Here is a 27,468-nt window from a genome sequence, read left to right on the forward strand (position 1 = left end):
TAATATGTAGAAAGGTTCGTCCTTGAAGCCTCGGTCAGTTCCAGTCGGTCATTGACTGGACGACGAAGCTTATCAGCCTCAATCCGCCATGTAAGATTTCACACAACTCGCTTAATACGTGAACTTAATAAAGTTAGTGTTTAGATTTAGATATAAAAAAAAAAAAAACTTGAAGTCACGTGTACCTACACAATTCTTCTTTTCGCATTAAAAGTGTACAATTTTCAAAAATATTCGAAATTGAATCAATATGCGGAATCATTTGGTACCACCAGTATTTTTCTCATAAATACAATATCAAAAGAGCGTAGTCTAGTTTTAGTTTTTTTTTTTTAGTTTACCTATGTTTTGACTAATATTAACAAAATTAATACATAATTATATCCTACTTTAAAAGACAGATAATGTAATTGGTAAAAAAAAATGTTGCATAGATGATTAATATTAAAAATATCGCATGTTTTAAGCCTTTAAAACACTCTCCTGTAAAATTAGTAAGTTTTGAGATTATACAGTTTTAATGCGAGAAGACAAATTATCGGCGCATTTATCTCGGATACTTATTCGATTTACATTGATATTTCGAGCATTTTAATCGATCGTTGACCGATGGAGTGGGAAGCGAGTCGACTTATCGACAATTAAGCTTACCAGAAGCACCCAAGCAAAAGGAAAACATGTCTTACCTGAAAAAAAAAATGTATCATTATTATCATTTTCATTGGTCTAAGTAAAATACGGCCTCACTAATTGTATTGAAATTAATCTATGTCTTTATCTATAGCTTTGTAATAAAGTACACACTTTGCTTGTAATGAATCCGAGCAACAGATTTAATCGTGATAGTAATAACAATTTATTAAGTATTATTAAATTAATAAATGTTTTTTTCTTATATGGCGTTAACTTATTGAATTCTATTTAACTTTCTTATAGGATATCTGTTGATGGATAGCAATCGGATATTGTCATCGCAATTTGTGTACAAGTCGCTGAGCTAAAACTTATAGCCGACAAACTGTTTGTGATTTATTGTTAGTATTTCCGTTTGTATAACTATATACTTTATTTTGTATGTAACTTATAGCAATAGAAGCTGTATTTGTCATTATTTATATCGAACAGAACATATGGAAGATAATTAATAACAGTATTTAAAAAAAAAAACGTTTAATTTATTGTGTTTTTTTATTATTGTCGAAAATAGGCATTATGACAATTGTCAAAGAACATAGGCATAAAAACGTGAATGCTACCGTCTTAAGACATAAGACGCTCTTCAAACAGTATCATTGTTTGGTGGCAGAAACAGATCTAACGTTGATACCTATTTGTTCGAGCTTAGTCATACTATGTTGCTACTGCTATACTGCGGCCCATTCTCAGTGAATCTCTTAATCACCTTTCACCACACCTCCACGAAAAGTGACCTAAAATACTAGGTATTTTTAATAAACCAAATTTATCCTAATTTCAAATTAATTAAATGTAATTATTCAAAACATGTAGAGACCAAAAAGCAAAAATCCGTAACAATCTTGTGAGTCTCTTTAATTAAGTTTATTCTGGGGACCACTATATTAATAAAATCTAGAATACATATAATAGGTAGTACTAAATAGATCGAAAAAAAATCGAATGAACTGAAAAAAAAATCTAATAATTTAACCCCACTTAATTTCGGATTTACACAAGAAGTAGTAATTTCGTCCGGTATTTCTAGACTAATAAATTACATATAACAAGAATTATATTAAACGGACGATAAAGACATAACGTTGTCGTCGTATTTTCTAATAAGCCCTTATGACAGCCGATACCGGCGTCTGTCGGACGAACTTGTCACACGCAAGCCATCTCGTTATGAACTATGATAAATAGCCGTCGAAGGTGAAAATGGTACGAATTAATTAACGTAATTTACTGTTTCGGTCGATTTATTTATTGGATTATGTTTTACGGAAACGGAAAGCGGACCAGTTTAATATAACTAGAGGTCCCGCAGTAGTCGAAATTCGACTATAATTAATTGGAATTGTAAGTTTGTACACTATTATGATTGTATTTTATACTTCTATAATCACAAATTTCGCCAAGGCTACTCATAAAAAAAATATCAATAAAGACAAGCAATATTTAATCTATTCTCAATTTGACAACAGACGTCAAGAACAAAAGTTTGACAATAAATAGTATGCATGCGTGTGTGCGTCAAATACATGGTATGTAGTGTGTGTAATGTTTTCTTTATTGATTTAATGTATCTTTTATGCATTATTTTAAAAAAATATTAGCATTGTGCACTTCTTCTATATATTCTCTATAAGTGTGGAAATTTTCATACTCCTCCGTCCGCGCAATTTTCGTAAAAAGGGATACCAAGTTTTTGCTTCACGTATTAATATATAGATTGATCAATACAGTTCTTTAGGCTGTCGTTAACATTCAATTATAAGAGGACGTTTTAAAATTCGAATTAAAATGAAATAGTAACAATAAACTCTAGCCCTACATGATAAGAAGGCTAGCTGCGTCGTGCGTTTCCAAAGATCTTTTTTGCCACGTACCATCCGGCTTTGGAATGATCTCCACTCCACGGTGTTTTCCGAGCGCTATGACATGTCTAACGAGGCTTTCGGAGAGTACTTAATGGTAGGCAGCGGCTTGGCTCTGCCTCTGGCATTGCTGACGTCTATGAGCGACGGTAACCACTTACCATCCGGTGGGCCGTATGCTCGGCTGCCTACAGAGGCAATAAAAAAAACCCACATTACGTGGGATTAGAGCAAGAAGAAGAAGAAACAATTACGCTTAGATCTTACTGGAATATCTAAGTTTGTTACACAATAGGTTCGCATTAAGTAACAGCAGTATACGGTTTAATTTAAGCTAATATTGTAACTCAAATCGAATACGTTGCTCAAAGTCTTGTAGAGACAACTTCAGCCCACTGACTATCCCGCCGGATCTTCTCCGTGGGTCGCAATTCCGATCCGGTAGTAGTTTCTGCGAAGTACTTCTCTTGGGGGGCTAGTGTTAGCAATTTCTCTCATGTTGAGCCCGTGAGCTCACCCACCCACCTGGGTGTAGCTAGACTAGTCCCGTAGCGAATAGATAGGAAAAAAGGACAACCTCCATTAGTATAATGGAAGGTAGGCAGCGGTAGGCAGCGGCTTGGCTCTGCCCCTGGCATTGCTGGAGTCCATGGGCGACGGTAACCACTCACCATCAGGTGGGCCGTATGCTCGTCTGCCTACAAAGGCAATAAAAAAATCTGGAAGGATCCAATTCAAAGGTTCCAAGAGAAACCTGTAAAGAGAGTATTAACTTTTTTTTAAACTATTTCCATTATGGTTATCATATCGGATTATCTCTACGGATTACCGCCTTTTGAACTACATATGAACGTAATTAATTCTACATAAGTGAATAGCTTCATTGGATTACGAAATCAGCAACAAGGAAGCCGATTAGGATCTGTATAACATGTACCGAAACGTAAAAACAATAGTTACGTTCACGAATGGGAAGTATATTACGGTGTAATATAGTATTGTTCAAGTTGTTTCTCATGCACCCATGTTGAACCCCGTGTGAACCCCATTGTAAGGACCCCACGCCCGATGTGAACTTACAACTTTATTGCATGCCGTCGCGTCGTCGGCGTTGTAGAGGGATTTCACCTGTTATAGTATTTTAATTTCTTTGAAAGAATTTCAAATTAATTAATAACTAGAGGTCCCAAAGTAGTCGAAATTCGACTATAATTAATTGTAATTGTAAGTTTGTACACTATTATGATTGTATTTTCAACGCCAAGACTACACTATAGAAAAATATTTATAAAGACAAACAATATTTAATCTATTCTCAATTTGACCACAGACGTCAAGAACAAAAGTTTGACAATAAACAAATAGTATGCATGCGTGTGTGTGTCAAATACATGGTAGTGTGTGTAATGTTTTCTTTATGGATTTAATGTATCTTATATGCATTATTTAAAAAAAAAATTAGCATTCTGCACATCTTCTCTATATTCTCTATAAGTGTGGAAAATTTCACACTTCTCCGTCCGCACAATTTGGGATACAAAGTTTTTTTTTGCTTCACGTATTAATAATTAATAATATTAACTGAGTTTTTAGTTTCTAGAAAGTTCTAAGTTGGTCTAATAATACTTGACAACTACTACCGTTCGTGTTGATTCTTGTATAAAACATAAACAAAATCAGAAAATAAAATAAAAAAAAACATCATTATCATACGTTTTTGTCTCGTAAACGTACCGAAATGAAACCGTCATAATAACAACATATTCGTTTAAATCTCACAATTTTTATAATGGCGTCCGTAACCATAAGTCACGCTGAGCTCAAAACCAGTTACGCGATTATGAGGCTTCCGTTGAAAAGAAATTGGGGATATAATCATTTGAAGACAGTGATTAATATAGGGCGTTTGAAAATGGCGTACAAATGTACTGGGTTTGCACGCAAATTCAGAAAGTTTGATTGATGAGCCAGCCGTTCACGTGAGGAAAATTGTGGTGCCAGAAATAGAATCTTCGGACCGCAACTACGTAATGTTTTACAGGCAATTAGATATAGTCATTTCATAATAAGCACTTGTATTTTTTCTACGAACCTAAGTCAAAGGTGAAACAAACCGATACCAGCGAAAAATAGCCATATTAATATTATTTTCTATTTCTTAGGCGAGCTTATATTCCTGGTAACCTGGTATTAAATGGTTACGACTTCTTAGTCTTTGTTTTATATTGCAACTGCTGCCCCGCCTTATTATCGGCAATGTTACTGCTCACGACAAAAATAGACTGAATGGTGTCGTGTGGTATCAGAAAGCGCTCAATCACCAGTTAATAGTTTTTTCCTTTAAATATCGCTACATCTATACGCTACGGTACGTACTACAAGCCTATGAGGCTATTCCAGCTACGCCCGGACGGGTATGTGAGCTCACGGGCTGAGAGAATTTGCTAACACTAGCCCTAGCAACAGCAGTGCTTTGCAGAATCTACCACCGGATCGAAATCGCGACCCACAGAGAAGATTCGGCGTGAAACTCAGTGGTATATGTCTATGGGTTAGTTGGTTAGTCGAATTCTTCGTCGTAATCGACGAGTACGACGAGGACGGTAGCCGGTGCTTAAGAGGCTTTAAAGCACCGAGAGTGAATCTAGAGAATCCGACTAGACATGTTTTTTTTTTGATCGCTTAGATGTGTGGACGAGCTCCCAGCCCACATGATGCAAAGTAGTTACTCGAGCCCACAGACATCTACAACGTAAATGCGCCACCCACCTTGAGATATAAGTTCTAAGGTCTCAGTATAAGTTACAACGGCTGCCCCACCCTTCAGACCGAAACGCATTACTGCTTCACGGAAGAAATAGGCAGGGCGGTTTTGGGCGACGGTGGCTTTGCGTGTATAACGTGGTCCCTAGCTCATGGAATAGTCTAACACTATGATAACATACACAAACAGACATAGAGTTTGCAGAACGAGCTTTTCTAAGGCTTCGTCAAAGATAATTAATTTTTAATTTCACTACATTTCCAAAGGTAAACTGTGGATCAGAACAAATTAGTTTGCTAAATATTTGAGTAAATCGGATGTTTTTATTAGGGTTTTCGTATGTTTTAAAGTAGGCAAAAATGTTCAGTTCGCCTGTTAGTACCTAGTAACAACAAAAGTTCATCCCTGATTAAGAGCCGCGTGACATCGCCTCGAAAGTGACAAATTCAAACGTATCTTATCATTTAGAAACGATAAAGAAATCATATTTTGGAATTTATTTCATTACTGGTGGTAGGACCTCTTGTGAGTCCGCACGGGTGAGTACCACCGCCCTGCCTATTTTTACCGTGAAGCAGTAATGCGTTTGGGTTTGAAGGGTGGGGCAGTCGTTGTAACTATACTTGAGACCTTAGAACTTATCTCAAGGTGGGTGGCGCATTTACGTCGTAGATGTCTATGGGCTCCAGTAACCACTTAACACCAGGTGGTCTGTGAGGTCGTCCACCCATCTAAGCAATAAAAAATAAATAAAAAAAAAATGTATTTATTGCTTTAAACTTTTGACTCGTGAATTTCAAATAAAAAATAACGGCCCTTTTATCCAAGTGCAGCGTTTTATCGATACTCTCAATCCATAGACTAGTTAAGATTTCTAGTCTATGATTTTTATATCGATACAATTTATTGTTACAAAGCGACTGCTTAATACCAAGGTTTGTAATATCACGTGCGCTCTAATAAGTACTGTGTGTGCTAAATAAATTATATACAATCACACTAATGGCTTTATCTAGCAATTTATTTATCAAAGCCCTTTTAAACTCACGGCCCATTTAGTATTAAGTATCTACCAAGCCCACATGAACCCCACCACCCACCTTGAGACATGAGGTCGATGTCTCAACTGCTATATAACGACTGTCCCACCCTTTAAACTGGAACAGGTGACTGCTTCGTGGCAGATATAGGCAGGATAGCTGTAGCAACACACGCGAACTCACCCTACCAAAGGTATTATTTATATTTATGCTAATGATCTATACTATCACAAAACTGTAACAAAAATTTCCAAAACCATGTAGGATATATAAATTGCCAAATTTGCTACATCATTGTGCGTCTGTTATTTTTTATGTTTATATAGGCAATTTAAATCGATTATTATTATCATATATTTTATGTTTATTTAAATTTAAATCGTGCGAGAGACAATGATACAGAAGGATCAGGTCACGACCCTCAGAATTGTGGAATAAGACGCGAGGTGAAAGAGGCCATTTAAATATGTATATTTTCCAAATTTTTTATTCCATACGTATTGAAAAAAAAAACACATTTTTACATGACATACAAGTTTTTTTATACTTTTGAAAACAAAACTTTACAGTTATAAGACAAATACAGTAACTATAATTTACTTTAAAAACATCAGAATATGAAATTAACTTTATAATAGTCATAAACTTCGAAAGCTTAAGTTCATTTACGAAATGAGCACAATTCCATTTTATGTCACCACTAGACTTATTATAGTCTTATAAATTATAAGCGAATTACACCTTACAATACGTGAGCATGAAAAGGCATTAGGCTTAGCTGTAAATCTCCCACAAACGAGGCCTTTTAAATGAATTAAATTCAAGTGTAACCTTTTTTATTCGGCCCGCATCGTTAGTGATGACCTTTACTGGCTTAAAATCTGGATTCACTCAATTATGCTGTAACATACGTAACGTGCGGTAATAAAGTATTACGGTAATTATGTCGGAATTACGACGGAGCAATCTCTTCGTGATTCATAATAAAGACGATTAAAGACTATTCGTATTAAAGAGGTTTTTTATTGCCCTGCAGCCATCAAAGACCGACAAACCTTGTGTCCGTTTGATTGTAAATACTTACCGGCTCCATAAAATATTCGGTAGGTATGGTAAAATATCAATCTTTTAATTTATTTATTTTGTTGTTCTTGTAGGCAGACAAGCATACGGCCTACTTGATGGTGAGTGGTACATAGTTGTCCCCACTTGGTGAGTGGTATATAGTTGTCGCCCATGGACTTCAGAAATTCTAGGGGCAGAGCCAAGCCGCTACCTACCGTTAAAATCTTACTCTTCACACCTTGTTCCCAGCATGCCTCGTCGTCAATCGCTCGGGTGAGCTCTTACCCCTTCTATAGTTGGACATGATTATTGAGCAGAAGGGGGTTTAATTATTTAATTTAATTTTAGTATAAATTAAATGTTAATGCAATGTAATGAAGACGTGTAATATGGATGTAAAATCTGAAGTAAATTAAATAAATAAAAAATAAAAAATAAAATTGGTTCAATTTCGACGTTACCCTACGCCCCAACGCGTAGGCCGATTTTTTTTTTCCTATCTAAGTTGATGGTCTTGAGAGACCATTTCAGCGTAACCACAAGGCTAGCTCACGGGGCTCAAACCTGACGACGTTGTTAACACTAGCCCTAGCAAGAGCTGTGCTTCACAGAATCTACTACCGGATCGAAAACGCGACCCACTGAGAAGATCCGGCGAGAAACTCAGCGGGCTGTATCTGTGGGTTAATTTACTCGCCGAGCCTTTCGTCGCAAGCGGCGGGTTTAACGAGACCGATGACCGGAGGCCGAATTCTAACGACCCCTTTTCAACCCAAAAACACCCTATCCTTCGAAGAGCAACATGTCTAGTTTAGCACTAGAAATAACATAATGATACAGTCCCGTCCGAGCTCTCAGCATGCTGTGTAACTAATAATTGCACAATATCGTCTGAGTTTTCCCGATTTATTAAGAGTACTGTTGTTCCATCATCGAGAACTCATTCATGATATGAATACATTTCAATTACCACTACATAATCATTTCGAACCATTGATATCTCTCGCTGGATCCAACATAGGTTATAATTGCTCAAAGCAAGTGTACTTTTTTGCTTTGGAAAGATGAGCGTACTCACGGCGCACCTGAAGGGCCTATCCATGCTCACAGAAGTCATTACGTAAACGCCACGATCCACCTTAAGTTTTATATACAACACAGGTGTTTCACCATTAAGCCCGAAACCTAACTATGTATGAGACGACACACATTAAGGCACGAAGTTTAAGGACGGAAGTTATTTACTATGCTTGGCAGATGTGGTAAATTATATACTTTTGCTCGGTGAAATGTGGACATCAGCGGGATTATTAATGCCTAAGAGGTTATAGGCACTAAAAACATTAACTGAGATGTTATTTAAGTTCCTCTATCCACTCAAGATCATTGATGAAAATTTGCCTCTGTATAAATCAAGCAAATCTATTAAGGATTTTTCTTCAATTTCTAAACCCGCTAAGATATGAGTCAGGTATGGGATTTATCTATAAAAATTCCATTGAACGATTACCATTAACCGTAAAGGAATCCGTAAAAAATTAACATTGCTTGATGGTTCAACAAATATACATTGTACTCGTAACATTCCCGTTTGTGAACAATAATTCTTCTGACCGAAGCAGCTCTTCGAATTACCCTTGCTCACTCACTTCTTAACACGTTGACTGCCATGTAGGTCACCCGTGCCCTACGTGGCGCACTGAAGTAATTAAATCGATTTCTGTTACGAAGCGCGTCTGGATCGCCTAACTCTACACTCTTTTGTTTGTTAATATATGTTTTAGTCTTTTAGGTCTCTCGAAATTGATTCATTCTCGGTATCTTCGAATTCGTCTTTCCCGGAGTCTATTAGATATTCAGGCGCCTTAATAAGAAGATCGAAGAGTGCATACGACATAATTACTTTAGTGCGCCGCATAGGACACCGGTGACCTTTTTTTATAGCTTAGTTGTGTGGACGAGCCCACAGCCCACCAGCTGATTGTTAAGTGGTTACTGGAGCCCATAGACATCTACAACGTAAATGCGCCACACACCTTGAGATATAAGTTCTAAGGTCTCAGTATAGCTACAACGGCTGCCCCACCCTTGAAACCGAAACGCATTACTGCTTCACGGCAGAAATAGGCGGGGCGGTGGTACCTACCCGTGCGGACTCACAAGAGGTCCCACCACCAGTAATTACGCAAATTATAATTTTGCGGGTTTCATTTTTATTACACGATGTTATTCCTTCACCGTGGAAGTCAATCGTGAACCTTTGTTGAGTACGTATTTCATTAGAAAAATTAGTACCCGCCTGCGGGATTCGAACACAGGTGCATCGCTAGATACGAATACACCGGACGTCTTATGCTTTAGGCCACGACGACTCATGACCTACATGGCAGTCAACGTGTTAAGCAATTTCGTTTTAAAGGAATTCCTTTTATCGAGGTAAACATAAAATCGGAATTACAGTGTAACGGTGCCCGCACATCGAAGCCGGTTGTTGCCAATTTTTTTTCTTCTTCATACAATTAAAGACTTCTCCGTTACGTTAGCACTGTCTCGGAATGATAAAATTTAAGTGCTGAATAAAATTACCGCTATGCTGTATAGAGAAATAAAGTGTTTTATATTGTAATTATCTTCTGGAGTTTATCACCTTTTTATTTAACGTTCATTACAATTTTTTTACTCGTAATGAAGTTAGTATTAGGGGGAGCTCGTATAGGCTGTGCTTATAAGCTGGATACAGCTATTGAATACAGCTCGCCCAGAGGAATTAGATCTAAGTCTTAATTGCAAATTGTCTTATTTCTCCCACCCTTCAAAGCGGTACGCAAAACTGGTTTGCGGCAGAAATAGGCAGGGTAGTTGTTCCTCGTTGAACTCTACGTCGTAATCGACGGGAGAATTAAGTCATAGACACAGCCTACTGGGTTTCTCGCCGGATCTTCTCAGTGGGTCGCGAATCGCGATTCCGATCCGGCTGTAGATTCAGCGAAGCACTGCTCTTGCTAGAGTCAGTGCTAGCAAATTCTCTCAGGTTGTGCCCCTGAGCTCACTCACCCGTTCAGGCGTCGCTGGAAGCCCCATAGACTATCAGCAAATAGGTAGAGGAAAAAAGTGTTCGGGGAAAACGCTACCTCGCACGGATCTACTTATTTTACAATCACAATGCAAACCATTCACAAGTTTCGAATCTTAAAGGCCATAATTTCACGAGGTTTCATTAGTGTAATGGTTAATTATTTATTTTATTCGATGTGTATTTATTAGATATAGAAAAATATACATACGATTAGGATTATTTTTTGTGATTTATCCAATATACCTACTGTTGATATTGTACGTTTTTTTTTTACACAAATTACATACAAACCGTCTTTCAGACGAACAGAGTTGCGTGTCGAATACAAATTTTGCCTCTTAATGCTTTTAGTATTCACGTTGTTACGTAAAACCGTACATCGAGAGCGCATACGTCTGATGAAATTCACGAAAAACATCGCGGTCAAGTTTAAAGTATGCATAAGATCACAATAGGCGCATAATATGCGAACTTTTGTCCGTGTTTTTTACGTGAATGCGATGACTGATGTGTGTGCGGTTCGGTTCATCTGACGGAACATAGTAAGCGGTTTTATCATTTAATAACGAAATACGCAGCTACAATGGTTTCGTAACTCCAAACACGTGACTGTGAAGTTACTTTTCATCCGTAATAATGATTACTTGTTGATGTCAGTTTTATTTTTATTGCTTTGATGGGTGGACGAGCTCACAGCCAACTTGGTGTTAAGTGGTAACTGGAGCTCATAGACATCTACAACGTAAATGCGCCACCCACCTTGAGATATAAGTTCTAAGATCTCAGTATAGTTACAACGGCTGCCCTACCCTTCAGACCGAAACGCATTACTGCTTCACGGCAGAAATAGGCAAAGCGCTGGTACCTACCCGCGCAGACTCACAAGAGGTCCTACCACCAGTAACTACGCAAATAATAATTTTAATTAATAAAAATTTATAAAAATTCAAAACATTACCAAGCAATTTTGTCGACAATCCTTAACTTACCATCGATCAACAAAAAAATACTATCCATTGAAAAACTACGTATTCCGATCGAATCATAAACAGGTTTGTGCAGCTTTATACTTAAAAAAGCTCAAACACAAATAAGTATTATTAAAATTATTAATAACAGTAATACCATGCGCCTACATAGCTTTTGTAATTCGCATGAGTCATCAATTGACCTCGTACACGGTCGCCTGACCACACACGGAGTTTTACCTCGGCCGCATACTGCACGAAATGTCTGTCAGAAAAATGCCTGGCGTTCATTGGAAGTAAGCCTGTTGGTGTGAATTTCTTAACTTCTCGATCGCGTAAAGCTAACTCAAATTTCTATGGAGTTGGAATATTCTCGATCAAGAATAAATAAAACTTGCACTAAGCACACTGCACATACATTTAGTACTAGACGCTACAAGTCACAAAACAAAATGAAAAAAAGAAATATCGTCCGTCCCCTTCTAACACATACACCACACAGTTCACAAGACAAAGAAGTAAAGTTTTACAACGGAAACGTCTTATACTATAGTGCGGCCAATTCATATACTAATTCAGTGACCTCGACAAGCGACGAAGGTTTGAGAACCAACGCAGACCTACCTACATATGGGCATCTGAACTCACGAAACTTACTTTTACGACCATCGGACTCAAAGCGTCGACCTTGTAATTTAAATGTAATGCATTTTTGACAGGTCACTGTGTTCGATCAGAGATCTTTAGCGATATAGTTGACTAAACAAATGTGACTAAACAAATGTTTTGTAATAAGCGGCTAAGACAGATAAGTATTTGCGATATGCATTAATTGTTCAATTCTTTTAATCTTCATGAAAGAAATAACTGAAAAATTATAGAATTACTGTGTTGTTCTTCTGTCTCTAGATGTATGAGTTTTTAAATTAGTAGCAAATACTAAAATCCACGGCGAAAGTAAGTCAAGTTTACTGGTGGTAGGACGTGTTGTGAGTCCGCGCGGGTATGTACCACCACCCCTGAGGGAGTCTAAGAAGACAACGTGCAAACTGATCGCACGCGTTTTACGCAACAGCATTCGGGTGATGGAAGACCGGCTATCCTCGACCCACGCTGGTTCTGACCCAGCGGGGTATCCCCCCAGCGGGGGTCCGGCATTCCTAGGGGCATGGTTATGGGAGAGATGTGCTCCACACTAATCACTTCACTTTCCCCCTTTGCCTTTTCATGAGTTCTGTCTCATGCGAGGCTCAGACGTAGGTTGTTAAGCGACAGAAGGTTTTAGTCAGTTAGAATCCGACATGCCCCGCCCTCCAACCCCAGTGGAGGGCGGAAATCTGGCGATTTCCTCCGGAAAAAAAAAAGCCACCACCCTGCCTATTTCTACCATGAAGCAGTAATGCGTTTCGGTATGAAGAGCGGGGCAGCCGTTATACTGTAAAAACTGAGTCCTTAAAAGTCATGTCTCAAGGTGGGAGACGGCATTTATGTTGTGGATGTCTATGGGTATAGGCGTCTATGGGTCCGGTAGCCACTTAACACCAGGTGAGCCCAGAGCTCGTCCATGCATCTAGGCAATAAAGTAAAATAAAGTCACAAAAACTCCAAGGCTCTCAGTCAAAATACACAACTATATTTTATCACTAAAAACCTTCAAGCAACTAACTTTCTAGATGATCTAGAATCATGAAAATGGCAAGAGTAAAACGTCAAGAAAAAAAACTTCGCAGCAACAATTTCATTTTACAATAAAGTTTTTGAATAACTACTCGTATATTGTTTGACATTTATTTCTTCACGCTATAAATAATGTAATATCTCAGTCAAATCTGGAAGTGTGTTCATTACTGTTAACATGTGAAGAAGCTAAAATGTGATCCCAAATAATCTGTATATTAATACGTGAAGCAAAAATTTTGTATCGTAGTATGAAATTTTCCACACTTATAGAGAAGTGCACAATGCTAATAATTTTTTTTAAATAATGAATAAAAGATACATTAAATCAATAAAGAAAACATTACACACACTACATACCATGTATTTGACGCACACACGCATGCATACTATTTACTGTCAAACTTTTGTTCTTGACGTCTGTTGTCAAATTGAGATTAAATATTTTTTGACTTTGTTAATATTTTTATAGTGTAGTCTTGACGAAATTTGTGATTATAGAAGTATAAAATACAATCATAATAGTGTACAAACTTACAATTCCAATTAATTATAGTCGAATTTCGACTACTGCGGGACCTCTAGTAATAATAATTTTACTAACGACACTTAAAGTATCAACACTGCCGATTTTGTTGACAAATCTAGTAAAAATTTCCTAATCATCATTTAATCTAACAAATAAATTTCGAACAAAATAAATGATTAACCATTTCACTAACGAAACCTCTTGACATTATGACCTTTTGTACACAAAGCTTGCAGCTTAAATACATTTCAAAGCACTCAAGCGTAATTGATTGATAATTTATAATTAAGCCCACGTACATACACATATTTTTTTCAATATGAATTAATGTAGCTACGATATTAAACACGCAACTGTGCATGTATATTTCTACCACTATAAAATCAAAGAGCCGAAATGATTCATGCAATCCGAACTCTATTCGTATCTAATTAATTTTCGCCATACGCAATCTTTCTAATTGTGTGTAGTAATTAATAATACTGTAATAATAACTTCCAATATAATAAAACAAGAACTTTAATAATTTGACCTACGAACGAACAACTAATTGAAAAAAATAAAATATAATTACTAAATAGTGTTGCATAACACCTTTCTCTGATTGAAAGCGGATCGGATGACGGCGGAATCTTCTGAGCGATGAAATGATTGATCTGCCGACGTTCTATTAAATAATAAATGATTTTACGAACTTGGCTCGTGCTCCCCTGTATACGCTAAAAGGTACTGCCCTCAAAAACTACTAAAAATGGGTTTTAATAATCTAAATATGTATATAAAAATGAATTGCTGTTCGTTAGTCTCGCTAAAACTCGAGAATTTTGGTCTTGAATTATTCGAAATCCAGGGAAGGTTTAAAAGGTGAAAAAATATAAAAAAGGGCGGAATTGTATAAAACAAACAATTTTGTTTTTCCTTTGATGTGTCCCCTTGATGTGTCTTTTATTTATTTTATCGATTGAGGCACTACCAAGTCTGCCAGGTCAGCTAGTATCTAATATATTTAAATTTTTGTCAAGCAAATCATTCTGCGGGTAATATAGGACACGTGCCGAGCTGACATACCGAGACACATAAATAAAATGACAAATCACTTGTGAAGATTAATTAATCTGTTTGATGAAATTTCTTGCGCGGAAACATTTAAAACCGGATCATTAATTCACAATTGAAGATAAATTAGGTTGACGATTTTTTGTTCCAAATTTTATTACAATTATGTATTTGTAAATATACTCAGAAATTTTAATATCTGTGAATTCATCAGAGCAAATGTGTGTATTAGAAAATTACAAAATATTAGGCAGTAAGATTGTTACGTGGAAAAGATCTATGAAAAGGTTCGATTTTGGCCAAATGAGAACGCTATATGAGATGTACCCGTATCTAATGATGTATCTATATCGGAGTCAAATCCAATAAATACAATGTCCCAATCGTTTATAGTGAATACTCACCAATAAAATATTTTTTACTGGTGGTAGGACGACTTTAGAGCCCGCCCGGGTAGAGACAACCACCCTGCAGATTTCTGCCGTGAAGCAGTAATGCGTTTCGGTTTGATGGGTGGGGCAGCCGTTGTAACTATACTGAGACTTTCGAACTCATATCTCAAGGTAGGTGGGGCCTTTACGTTGTAGATGTATATGGGTTCCGGTAACCTCTTAACATCAAGTTCGTCCAAACATCTAAGCAATAAAATAATTAAAAAAAAAAAACGTTTTCACGAAACAAAAAAGTACCATAGTTTTCATTAAAATTAATTCCGCAAAGTTTGTGAATTTGCGTTTTTACATGTATCTCTATCGCTATCTATCTTATGGTTTATAATTTTGAAGGTGGACGAACAGTTCCCATACGTCAAACTCAGGCGTCAAGGTAGTGACATTCACCTTGACTATCACCACTGAACACCGGGTAGACCATGAAATCGTTTATTCATCTAGAACAAAGGTTGTATAGCAAAAGGATAGTTCAAATTCAAAGACTTATAAAATAAATTGTATGTATACTTACAATTTTTTTTTATTGCTTAGATGGGTGAACGAGCTCACAGCCCACCTGGTGTTAAGTGGTTACTGGAGCCCATAGACATCTACAACGTAAATGCCACCCACCTTGAGATATAAGTTCTAAGGTCTCGCGTATAGTTACAACGGCTGCCCCACCCTTCAAACCGAAACGCATTACTGCTTCACGGCAGAAATAGGCAGGGTGGTGGTACCTACCCGCGCGGACTTACAAGAGGTCCTACCACCAGTAAAAAATTTTGTTAAGTTAGTAGTAAAATTAGAAATTTAACCAATACTGTTTGGGATGCTAATACGCGGATGGCCACATCGTTGTTTCCTATAAACTCATAATGAAGTAAGCTCTTAAATCACAGATAACGTTTTGAATAAGGCAGTTTTCGCTTTCCTCTACAAACGAGTTAGTGAAACTTATCAAACGATAGATAAAACTTAATAGATTTGTAACTCGTTCGATAATTACGAGCATATTAGTAATTATGTTCTTTTGGATCGTGACTAAATGCTTTCTATTCAATCATGCATCTTTGGGAAACAGGTACGAATTCTGAAGTCAATTTTACAAAATCAAAATTTAAATAAGTTTTTTTATTAATAATACAAAGTGATAAATCTGTAAATAGATTATATTAAATACTTTCTATCAAAATTTGCTTGAAAATATGTATCCTGTTGTCGTAACACAGGTCTTCGCAGGTCCTTGTTCTATTACGACCGTGATTCTTTCAATATAGTTGTTTATATTTTGGACATACTGAGCCGATTTATTATTTATCTGGTATCAAGCGTTTCACTATTTTATTATTTATTCTGGGTATCAAGCGTTTCACTATTGATGTCTATTATTTTTTTATGAACAGAGCATTTAAGTATTTAAATGTCATCATGAAAACGTTTCTTCGTGAAGCTTATGAAGAGTTTAGATCCGAAAATTTGACCCCCAAAACGCGTACCGAATACACGCCTGCCCATAATTGGTCATTTCAGTTATGCGTATTGTTACTTAACGCGTTTAATTGTACATGTAAACGGTTTTAATTGTACTCGTAAGAAAAAAAACATTAAAAGCATTAGTCCATTGAGAGCCTTCCGGTCTATGAACCATTGCTCAATTCCAGACGTGTCATAATACAATATGTTGTATCATTACAATAAACAATGTATTCGATAATATGCCAGTTATGTAAAGCGTATTTTTATTTCTGTGTTCGATTCTAACAAGTGCTTGGCGTGCCTTTGCCCTAATTATTGAGGCATGGCCCACTTGAATTTTATTAATACCTTTCACACTTGTGTCTTTGATTATGTGAGAGTCATTAATAATATCAGTGAGGCAGACTTTTTCAAGACAGTTAAAAATTTTTTTTAGACGAACCCCGTAAACAGTTAACCTTGACCACAGACCTTGACTTCTGGACAACTGTTTCCGGATTCTATTCCAGGTCAGAAACAGTATCCTACTTAAAAACATTCCGTTTACAATTTTGGGCGACTTTTATTTTTTTGAATATATTTTTGGACTAAGTTATGTTGTCTGTGGACTCTAATATCCATTAAACATCATTTAAGTCGCGTGATCATCACAAAATAAAGAAACTCAATTAACATCTATTGAATAAAGTTAACTTTTAAAATACACTTTCTAGGAAACGCTAAAATCAACATTATTAACAAGAACATTTAATTTTATCAACTGGAAATGAAAATATCGTGGGAAATCGTTCATCGATACGATTTGACATTTCGTGAAAATAAGCCTTCCCGCGTGATATCGTCAAAACTGGATAGTTAATTGAAAGTTTTACCGATGATTAATTAATACGAAAAAGTTAATTAATTAATATTAGAAAGGGCTGGCTTAGCTATTTTCGTAAGAAGGTATTTAAAATTTGCGTTAACCAGTTCACGGTATAGGTTTTCTTACAATCGATAAAATCTTAGAGTTCATGATCTGGTTTATTAATAATTAACGTAACATTATAATGAATATGTCCAAGAATAAGCTCTGTTGTATTAAATTTTATGTTCGATTTTATAAGGCATAAATATTTATGTATTCACACGTACGTAATTTATGCATTTATAGAGTATTATGGAGAGTTACGAAAATTACACAAGTTCGGTTTTGAGACTTTTATGTGTACGATTATATTTGATCAAGGTTTATTTCCATCATCATCATCATCATTCTCCTGCCCTTCTCCCAGTCACCTGGGGTCGGCGCAACATGTTTTCCCTTCCATACTCTTCTATCATAAACCATTTCTTCGCTCACTCCCTTCATACACATATGTTTCACGCAATCCACACATTTCTTCTTAGATCTACCTCTTCATCATGGTTTATTTCCATTGTATGAATATTCTCGACTAGCGTTCACATTAACTTAACTTGTCTAATGACTCGCACCATTTCTATACGTGACAACAACAACAAAAAATAGAGAACTTATTAAAGTTACACAGTATATTAGTCTTCCATAAATTAACCAACGATAATCTCTTTTTTTTCTTTAAATTAAATTTTTATTTCGAAATTTCATTTAAAAATGTTTCGTAAAAAAATATATATTAAGATATTATTATTAGCATTCATTTCATAAGCCGCGTTTTGTATTTAAACAAGTGTTGGAATTGTTTGTCTCATAAACATCTGTGACCTACTTAACCCGCAATATAATAATCCGACGCGTAAAAACTTTTTCCAGCAACAAAATAAATTAGTAATTCGATTTGCGAAAAATAAAATTTAAAGGTGAAAGGGAAAAAGACAAAGGGATATTTATCGATTAGATTACAAATTCATTCTTCATTACGAAACCTTCGATTCCCACACTAATATTATTCTAAGGAACGTGTAACCGTACAACTCTATACGTTTTATCTCGATAAAAATTATGTTCACAATACGACATTAAACACGCTTGATTTAACGGAAACTATGACAAATTAAACCTAACACCGCAACAATAACTCGATTTGACCTTTAATTTTGATAAAATCGAGTCTGTATTCGAATGATAACTTCGATTGTCTAGTCGGTTTTTTATTCGTTCAAGTTATAACTCGATTTGACCTTTAATTTTGATAAAATCGAGTCTGTACTCGAATGATAATTTCGATTGTTTAGTCGATTTTTTTATTCGTTCAAGTTGACTTACGTTGTTATTTTGCCTAGTAGGTATAACTATTTTAACTACACTATAAAAAACCGTTATTATTTCTATTGTGTGTGAAATAATTTAACGAATATGCGTTTTTTTTTTAATTGGTTTAGATTGGAGAACAATTTCACGTCCCACCGGATATTAAGTAGCTATCACAGCCCATTAACAAAGTGAAGTCTGTCATCCACATGTACATATATGTTTGAAACGTTACAAATTTAACATTGTAAAAGTTGTAACGTTGTAGAAGATAATAAAGAAATTGTTCGTGAATAAATTTGAGGACACACTCTTAGAAAATGTACACGACTGTGGGATTTGGTCGCGGAATATACAGTGTGTCTTATTTTTTAAGCCACGACGACTTATTTATTACTAATACACTTACTTATTCAATGTCATTTAAGGCTAACGAAATAAATTATGGCGCCAAAGCTAAAGGAACTATTTCAGTATAATTTTTCAGCTTCAGAATTTAGTAGTATAAAATATTATGTTATTATAATTATTTAAAATTTTATTTTATCTCACAACCATGAATAATAGGGCTGCTTGAAATTAAATAATTTTTAAAACTCATAATTTTTGGCCACTGATTCAAAAAGGATGGATTTAAAAAGGAATCATTAGAAATAAATCAGTATTTGGAATACCTCAGAAAATTATAAATGACTTTTTAGTGTTAATTCTGTAAACTCTCCAACAAGTATGATCATAAGTGTGAATGAAGTACCGAACGATAGAAAACATAGAAATTTCGTGTTGTCTCGCGTTAAAGCTAAAATTGTGTGTTCAGAAAATTTGGGTAATTACTTCAATAACATAATCATAACAATCGATTTAACACGACCTTTTTTTTCCCTACCTAAGCTGATAGCCTTGAGAGGTTATATCAGCGCAACCTTAACTAGTAGGTGAGCTCACGGGGCTCAAACCTGACGACATTGCTAACACAAACCCTAGCAAGAGCCGTGCTACGTAGAATCTACCACCGGATCGGAAACGTGACCCACTGAGAAGATCCGGCGAGAAACCCAGTGGGCTGTCCCTGAGGGTTAATTTACTCGTCGAGCCCTTCGTCGCAAGCAAGGGGTCGACGAGAACGATGATCGGTGCTTGAGGTACCTAAAAGCACCGTTAGTGGATCGGGAGGATCCGAAATGACGTGTAATACGACCAATGTAAAGAGAACATTATCACGTTTCGATTTATGAAACTCGATTTCGACACGACCTTGTATGAAATTTGATAAAAATTTCCACAATAAAAAACAAAAAAAAGTTTCGTTCTCGTTAACGTAAAGTTATTCAATAATTATACAAAAACAATTAAGAAATGAAATGGAGAACAGACCGGTCACCTTGTCCTTGAGACTTGAGAGCGATCATAATAAAAATTACGTGACGTCAAGTAGAGATTGATTATTGTCCTAATTTACGCTTTACCTAACACAATTACAATTCTTAACCAATTTACAAAAGGTTACTTTTTTTTTATTGCCCTTGTAGGCATACGATCATACGGCCCATCTGATGGTGATTGGTTACCGTCGCCCATGGACCTCAGCAATACCAGGGGCAGAGCCAAGCCGCTGCCTACTAGAATCAATATTTCGCACATTGTAACAGTACTGAGCTATCACTCCTGATGAAGTATGCTGGCCAATTCTGAGAAGTAGAGGGCATTTTTAACGGCCCAAATTCTTTGTGTAAACAGCTGTTTCTTTTACAGCCGCGCCGAATCTCAATGGAAATATAAATGTGTTTTAGTTAGACACGTGTCCATTAGCCACTTATGATAGCAGTGGCGCGTTAAAACAACGAATACTGGTACACGGTTTCCGTAAACATTTGGCATCAAGCTTTACAAGAACGCTTTTCTTCTATCAATAAAACTAAAGATGCAATGGACATAAAAAAGAAACAACAATATTAGAAGCTTGAAATGGCAGTGGGCTGGTCATATGAGTGGAGTTCCGTAGGTAGAAGATTGCACAAAGTGGGAATGAGTTGCTCGCTCCGGGCATTAAAATATTGCAATAATTGTTACGTTATAATAATCATTGTAAACATGAATATTAAAAAAAATCTAATATTAAAAAAAAGAAAGAAAAAAGACATGCCCGCTAAGATTCTTGCCAGTTCTTCTCAGGATGGAGGCTAGTTTTTGTGAATTGGCGGTAGTTCTTTTTGACGTTCAACAAGTATGTACTTCATTTATGTTGAATTTTTTGTTATTTGATTTGATTTGATTTGTAGATCTTCTACTACTTATTTTACTCATTTAGACTGTTTATTGATTTTTGATCGATTTTCTCTAGGCTAGTTTTGCTTTATTTAGGTCAAAATGGCTATAATACTTTTTTTGTTAAATAAATTTTGTTTTGACATAGACTCGTGAATGCCCACGGCACACCTATGTGCTTAGTGCGAGTTTTTTAACGTTCTCGATAGCGTAAAAGTTAACTCAAATTTGTATGTATGTCTACGTTTGCCGCTAGGGACGCTGTTCCAACTACATATGAGCTTCGCAGAATCTACCACCGGATCAGAAACGCGACCCAATGAGAAGATCTGGCGAGAAACTCAGTAGGCTGTATCTGTGGGTTAATTTACTCGCCGACCGGTGCTTGGGGTACTTAAAAGCACTGTTAGTGGATCGGGAGAATCCGAAATGACGTGTTTTGGGCGACGTCGACTGTGTACCATTTGGTCTGCAGGAAAGGCTATTTAGTTTCCGGCGGCCACGATGAGAGGATTCTCGTGTCATGTCGCTTTATCGAAGTGGCATTAGCATAAGTGAACATTATTAAATCACATTACGTCAACAAAAGACAAATACCACTTATGATTTAATTCGGTCCGTGTAAATTAAAAAAAAATACAATTTCGTTACAGGAAGATTACGTAACAAATTAAAATTGCACTCCATATCCTAACGCGCTCATTATAAGGAAGTTGCCAGAGATATAAAAATATAACCGCACAGAAAAAAAAGCGGAGACACGCACTCCATCTAAGTTATATCACATCAAAATTATCTCGAAGTTAATGCAAACGAAATTGAACTTTAAATAAATGAAGAGAAAGAACAAATAGATTAAATAACTGTTTCTAAGAGAACTTTGTAGGTGAACAGTATCGTTTTACAAACGTCGGATATAATTACACGAGTTTAAGTGATAAGCGTAGGCGGGAGCGTCAGACTAAATAAGTAATTATTGTAATGAATTGTTCCGTTTCCGTGCGAGATGTTAAATTTAATGGTTCATAAAATAAATCTTGCAGTGGAAGTGACTGCGCTATTTCTGTTCGAGTACATTTTTCTTAGAAGATTCTTCTAGAAGATTGCACAAAGTGGGAATGAGTTGCTCGCTCCAGGCATTTCAATATTGTAGTAATTGTTACGTTATAATACTCAGTGTAAAAAATTCATATTTAAAAAAATAATAATATTAAAAAATAAATAAATAAATAATAATTTTATATGTAAAAAAAAAAGACATGCCCGCTGAGTTTCTTGCCAATTCTTCTCAGGACGGAGGCTAGTTTTTGTGAATTGGCGGTAGTTCTTTTGACGTTCAACAAGTATGTACTTTCATTTATGTTGAATAAAATTTTTTTGATTTGATTTGATTTGATTTGAAGTTCTTTCATTCTTAGAAGTTGAAAGCAATTCTATTAATTGATTAGCTGATATGTTCCAGTTGCTTATAATCATAACTGAGATTCGAATCCAAATTAATGAAAGCTAGTAATTATTTTAAATTCATTGAAATCTAAACTTAATTCTCTTCATAAAATTTTTGGATGGGCAGTGGATAAGTAAACGACTTGACAGCCCACTTAGTGTTAAATGATTACAAAGGCCCAATCACAGCATTAATGCCGCAACATATAATACTTTGATACATGAGGTTCAGGTCTCGATTAAAAATAGCGCATATCACATCCCTCAAACCGGGACCCATTAATGCTTCGCAGCAAAAATGGATCAGTCCGTGGAACCTAACCATCCACAAGACGCCTTACCACCAGTAATAATATGTCACTGCGAAAATCTATTTCCATTATACTCACTAGTTCTAAGCTAATAACTTTTCCTACCTATTCTAACAGCCTCGAGGGGTTATTCTAGATTCACCAAACTAGTAGGTGAGCTTAAGGGGCTTAAACCGGTAGTGTTGCTAACACTGGCCCTATCAAGAGCAGTTCTTCGCAGAATCTACCACCGGATCGAAAAACGCGACCAACTGAGAAGATCCGGCGAGAAACTCAGTGAGCTGTGTCTATGGGAGGTGTTACTAACAGTTTTGTAGGCATAACTCTATTACCAATTCAGGTTGTACAGCACCTCGAAACTCTAGTGAGTACATACATTTCGCTCGTAAATTAGACCACACACACATCAACATAAGGCAGCAGAATTTAAATTACTTATTCCGTCCACTTGATTTAAATGGACGCCGTTCACATAACGCACGACGCTTCAGTGCATGTATGTAGGCCATGTATGGACTAGAGCATTATTTTCGGTGAACTGAAGACTTATTTTGGTGGCCTTTGATCTAAACGAGATAAGGAAGCGTCTTACAAGCATTTTGACCGATATAATAGTAATTAATCGTTATTTATGGGCATCAGAGATTTATAGTCTTTCTACATTTCGTGGCTTACTCACAAAACCAGATGCGTAATTACATTGTGATTTTCATTACGTTCTGTTTATGTTTGTTCAAAGAATGTGTATCAGACAGACTAAAAATTGTAATGAAATAGGTATCACCGGCTGGTCGTCTCAGTTTTCATATTTACATAAAAACTGATCATTCAGCTTCGTGTGTGATGTGTATGTAACACCATATGTGATGATTCCCATCATATCTAAACATGTGTACACGCTGGTCTGTGACCGCCCGCGTCGATGCATGCTCGCTTTGCAATATGACATCCGAAGAATGATATTATAACTGCTTTTACGGCTTAATCTTACGTTTTTGTATCGTTCATATATTATTATTAATTGCAAAGTTTTGATTCTGATTGTGCCATATTTATCATATTAGCACAGTATTCAAATTAGTCCTGTGATGAAAACGTCGGAAATAATAATATAATGACAATAAATAAAAATTGAGAATATGTCGTAAAAGTACTTTATATTTACGATGTATCGAACAGTGTGCTTAGTGCCAGTTTTTTAACTTCTCGATCACGTAAAAGTTAACTTAAATTTGTATGGAGTTGGAGCAACCTCACTACGTTTACCGCTAGGGGTGCTGTTCCAATTATAAAACTCGCACTAAGCACACTGAACGGAACTTATTGGAAAGTAGTAAACATAAAATATCTACATGATTTCAAATGTAAATAGGACTTTAGAGGACTCACCTGGAATAACAGATAACCGGAATCGTACATCCAAAAGTCGTCGGGCGCGTTGCCGGGCTTGGTGAGTTGTATAGCGAGGCAACGCTGCAGGATGAGCTGACAGCGCTGCCCGCCACCTCCGCGGCCGCTCATGCCTCACGCCGGCGGCGGCATGCTCTGAAACAATACAATAAATTGTATATGTAGATTTAAAACAAAAAAAACACACACTTAAATAATATCGAACCGAATTAATTTACTGGTCGGTATTTTCCTGCGTGTTTTTGGAGTTTACTCCTTTAGAATCGATTTACATATATAGGCCCGGGGTATGAAAATTATGGGGACCAAAATCGTACTAGCATGTCACACGAAATGCGTTATGCGCCTGATTGCGCATGTCACACGAAATGCGTTATCGCAGGTGACGCCGGGCTGCTGCGCCGGCAGTCCGCCACAAAGCCTCGTACTGATCGCGCGTTTCTCTCATTATTGTATTTTCATATATTTGTTAGTCGTTTGTTTTGTGTCTCGTTAATTTGTTAATAATCTGTAGTGTATCGTGTTGTCGTAATATAGAACTATTTCTCGTATTGTTTCGTTTAATTTTTTATTATATCCAGTAAACTCCAGTCGTGCGTCGGAGCGGACACACACACTTTTTTTTTTAAATAATTAGGATGTCTTGATATCGTCGAAAGTCACGTTCAAGGATCCCGTCGGATACAAATAAACATGTATGCTGGGCTAACACAAGCGTCTTAAAAACAAGTGAAAACGCTGTCTGCTCGCGACTTAAAATCACACGTCATTACGGATCCTCCCAAATCCATTAACGTTGCTTTTAGGTACTACAAGCACAGGTCACCGTCCTCATCGAATCCGTCGCCTGCGATAAAGGGCTCGACGAGTAAATTAGCCCATAGACACAGCCCACTAAGTTTCTCGCCGGATCATATCAGTGGGTCACGTTTCCGATCCGGTAGTAATCTTCGGTAGTAATAGGAAAATCTCACATATAATTATGGATCGGGTCTGTGTATTAGGTGGTATTAATTTTGGAGTTTAACGAAAGATTATGTTAATATAGTATTAATTTTACAGAATAAACGAAATCAATGAATCGATTTAAATTCAAAAAAGAAAAGCTTAAATCACCGAAAACTTGTATCGATTTTACTATTTTACCATGTCATGGTTGTAGTTAGGATTGGGTTATGACTAAGTAACTCTTCAACGGTCACCAGCATAGACATTAAATGTGGCATACGCATTCATTGATGATGCACCGTTCTTCTTCTTATCTTACAGTCAACAGGCGCCCAGTGCTGGACATGGGCAACCCAAGCCTCTCCACAACGACCGGTCTGGTGCGTTGTCTGCATAAAACGGATTCCCGTGACCTTCAACAGGTCCAGACTGACCTACCCACGCTACGTCATTAGGTACGCGGACGCCACTTGAGAACTTTGCGGCCCCAGCGACCATCTCTTCTACGAGCAATGCGCCTTGTCCGTTGCCACTTCAACCTGGCAATCCTTTGGGGTATGTCGGTTACTATAGTTTTCCTGCGAATCTCCTCATTCGTGATTCGATCTCGCAGAGAAACTCCAAACAAAGCCCTATCCATTGCTTTTTAGGTGACCTTAAGCCATCTGGTAATGGCCATTGTGAGCGAACATGTCTCAGTGCCATTTGTCATCACTGTCAACACACACTGGTCAAAATTCTTTCAATCCCTATATATAAAAATGAATTGCTGTTCGTTAGTCTCGCTAAAACTCGAGAACGGCTGGACCGATTTGGCTAATTTTGGCCTTGAATTATTTGTGGAAGTCCAGAGAAGGTTTAAAAGGTAGATAAATATGAAAATGCTCGGAATTAAATAAAAATAACAATTTTGTTTTTTCTTTGATGTGTCCCCCGTCGGACGGATTCCTTTTGTTTGTTTAAAGTTTATTTTATACAAAAGTTTAGGTCTTTTATTTATCGATTGAGGCACTACGAAGTCTGTGAGGCACTACGAAGTCTGCCGGGTCAGCTAGTCTTTACAATAAAAATATACCTAATAGTAACAAAAATTCATAAGCCGCTTCCTATCTTCAGTGACCATGTCTAATAATTTGCCGATTCTGACGGAAATCGGAGGATACGCGCCAGAACAATGGAACGGATAATGCTCGAAATGGCTTGTAAGGACCCTTGACACATGAGTTTGAGGGCAAGGTGACCGGTATTGTTTACAGCGTCCTTTAAGTTTGCGGTTACACTGGTTGATATCAGAATCAACGATGCGTTTAACCAATCAGCTTACAGTGTGCTTAGTGTGAGTTTTTTAACGTTCTCGATAGCGTTAAAGTTAGCTCATATTTGTATGGAATGGGATCGTTTGCCTACGTTTGCCGCTAGGGGCGCTGTTCCAAATGCATACAAAACTGAGTTAACTTTCACGCTATCGAGAACGTTAAAAAACTCGTACTAAGTACACTGAAGGATGAACGAATAAATCGATAGAGCAGCTTTTAAAGTCACAAAAATCCTGATATGCTTTCGTAACTCAATCGATATAACTAAGTTAACTTGCGCTTTATCGGTTTTAAATAAACAAAATCCTAGAATAAGGTTCTAGCTTAAATTGTTATCTTAGTATTTATAAGGAATCTCATTAAAATTAAGTGGCCCCTAAATAAGCCTTAAAAGCAGCCGTTAATAATAGTGCTGATAGCGATAAAATATTTCGACATCCAATAAGTATGTTTTCATGAAATTTTATTTGAAATATATGATTTAAGTTTGCTAATTGGTGAGCAACTAATCGAACCTAATCATGAATTTAGCTACCACAAGCGAAGGAGAATCAGTATACTCATCAGTATTATATTTAATATCGTGTTGGAAAACAAAAGATTCCTAATCCCTTCTCTACAAAATTTTAATATGAGAAGATGGGCAGATTCTTAAAATATGGGTGCTCGTGGCTAATCCCGATAAAAGTCAAGTTGAGAAGTCTGCACTTTGTCCGACTGAAGATGTCTTCGAAGTGGGTGAATCGAGAAGTTCATATATGTATTTGATTCAGCCCGACCAACTGAACACCACCCGGTGAGTCGATCTATATGGTTGATAATTCTATGCATGCTGATCTGCATAAGCTCCAAAGTTTGGAGGAGCTTACGCAGGAGTTTGGAGTCCAATTTAACAACTAGCACGATCGCACAAATTTAGG

The 27,468-nt window shown here is 36.6% G+C and overlaps 1 protein-coding gene across 2 annotated transcripts in view; it reads right to left on the bottom strand.

The window, feature by feature from the left end:
* Positions 1 to 27,468, bottom strand: part of LOC101743821 (hybrid signal transduction histidine kinase I) — a 224,546-nt gene that overhangs the window by 128,566 nt on the left and 68,512 nt on the right. For both annotated transcript variants that reach the window (XM_062674870.1, XM_004924752.5), the window contains exon 2: positions 24,264 to 24,419. In XM_062674870.1, coding sequence (XP_062530854.1) covers positions 24,264 to 24,395 — 132 coding nt within the window. In that variant the 5' untranslated portion in view covers positions 24,396 to 24,419. The remainder of the gene's footprint in view (positions 1 to 24,263; positions 24,420 to 27,468) is intronic.

The sequence above is a fragment of the Bombyx mori genome, chromosome 22 (assembly GCF_030269925.1).
Source record: "Bombyx mori chromosome 22, ASM3026992v2".
Classification (NCBI taxonomy): domain Eukaryota; kingdom Metazoa; phylum Arthropoda; class Insecta; order Lepidoptera; family Bombycidae; genus Bombyx; species Bombyx mori.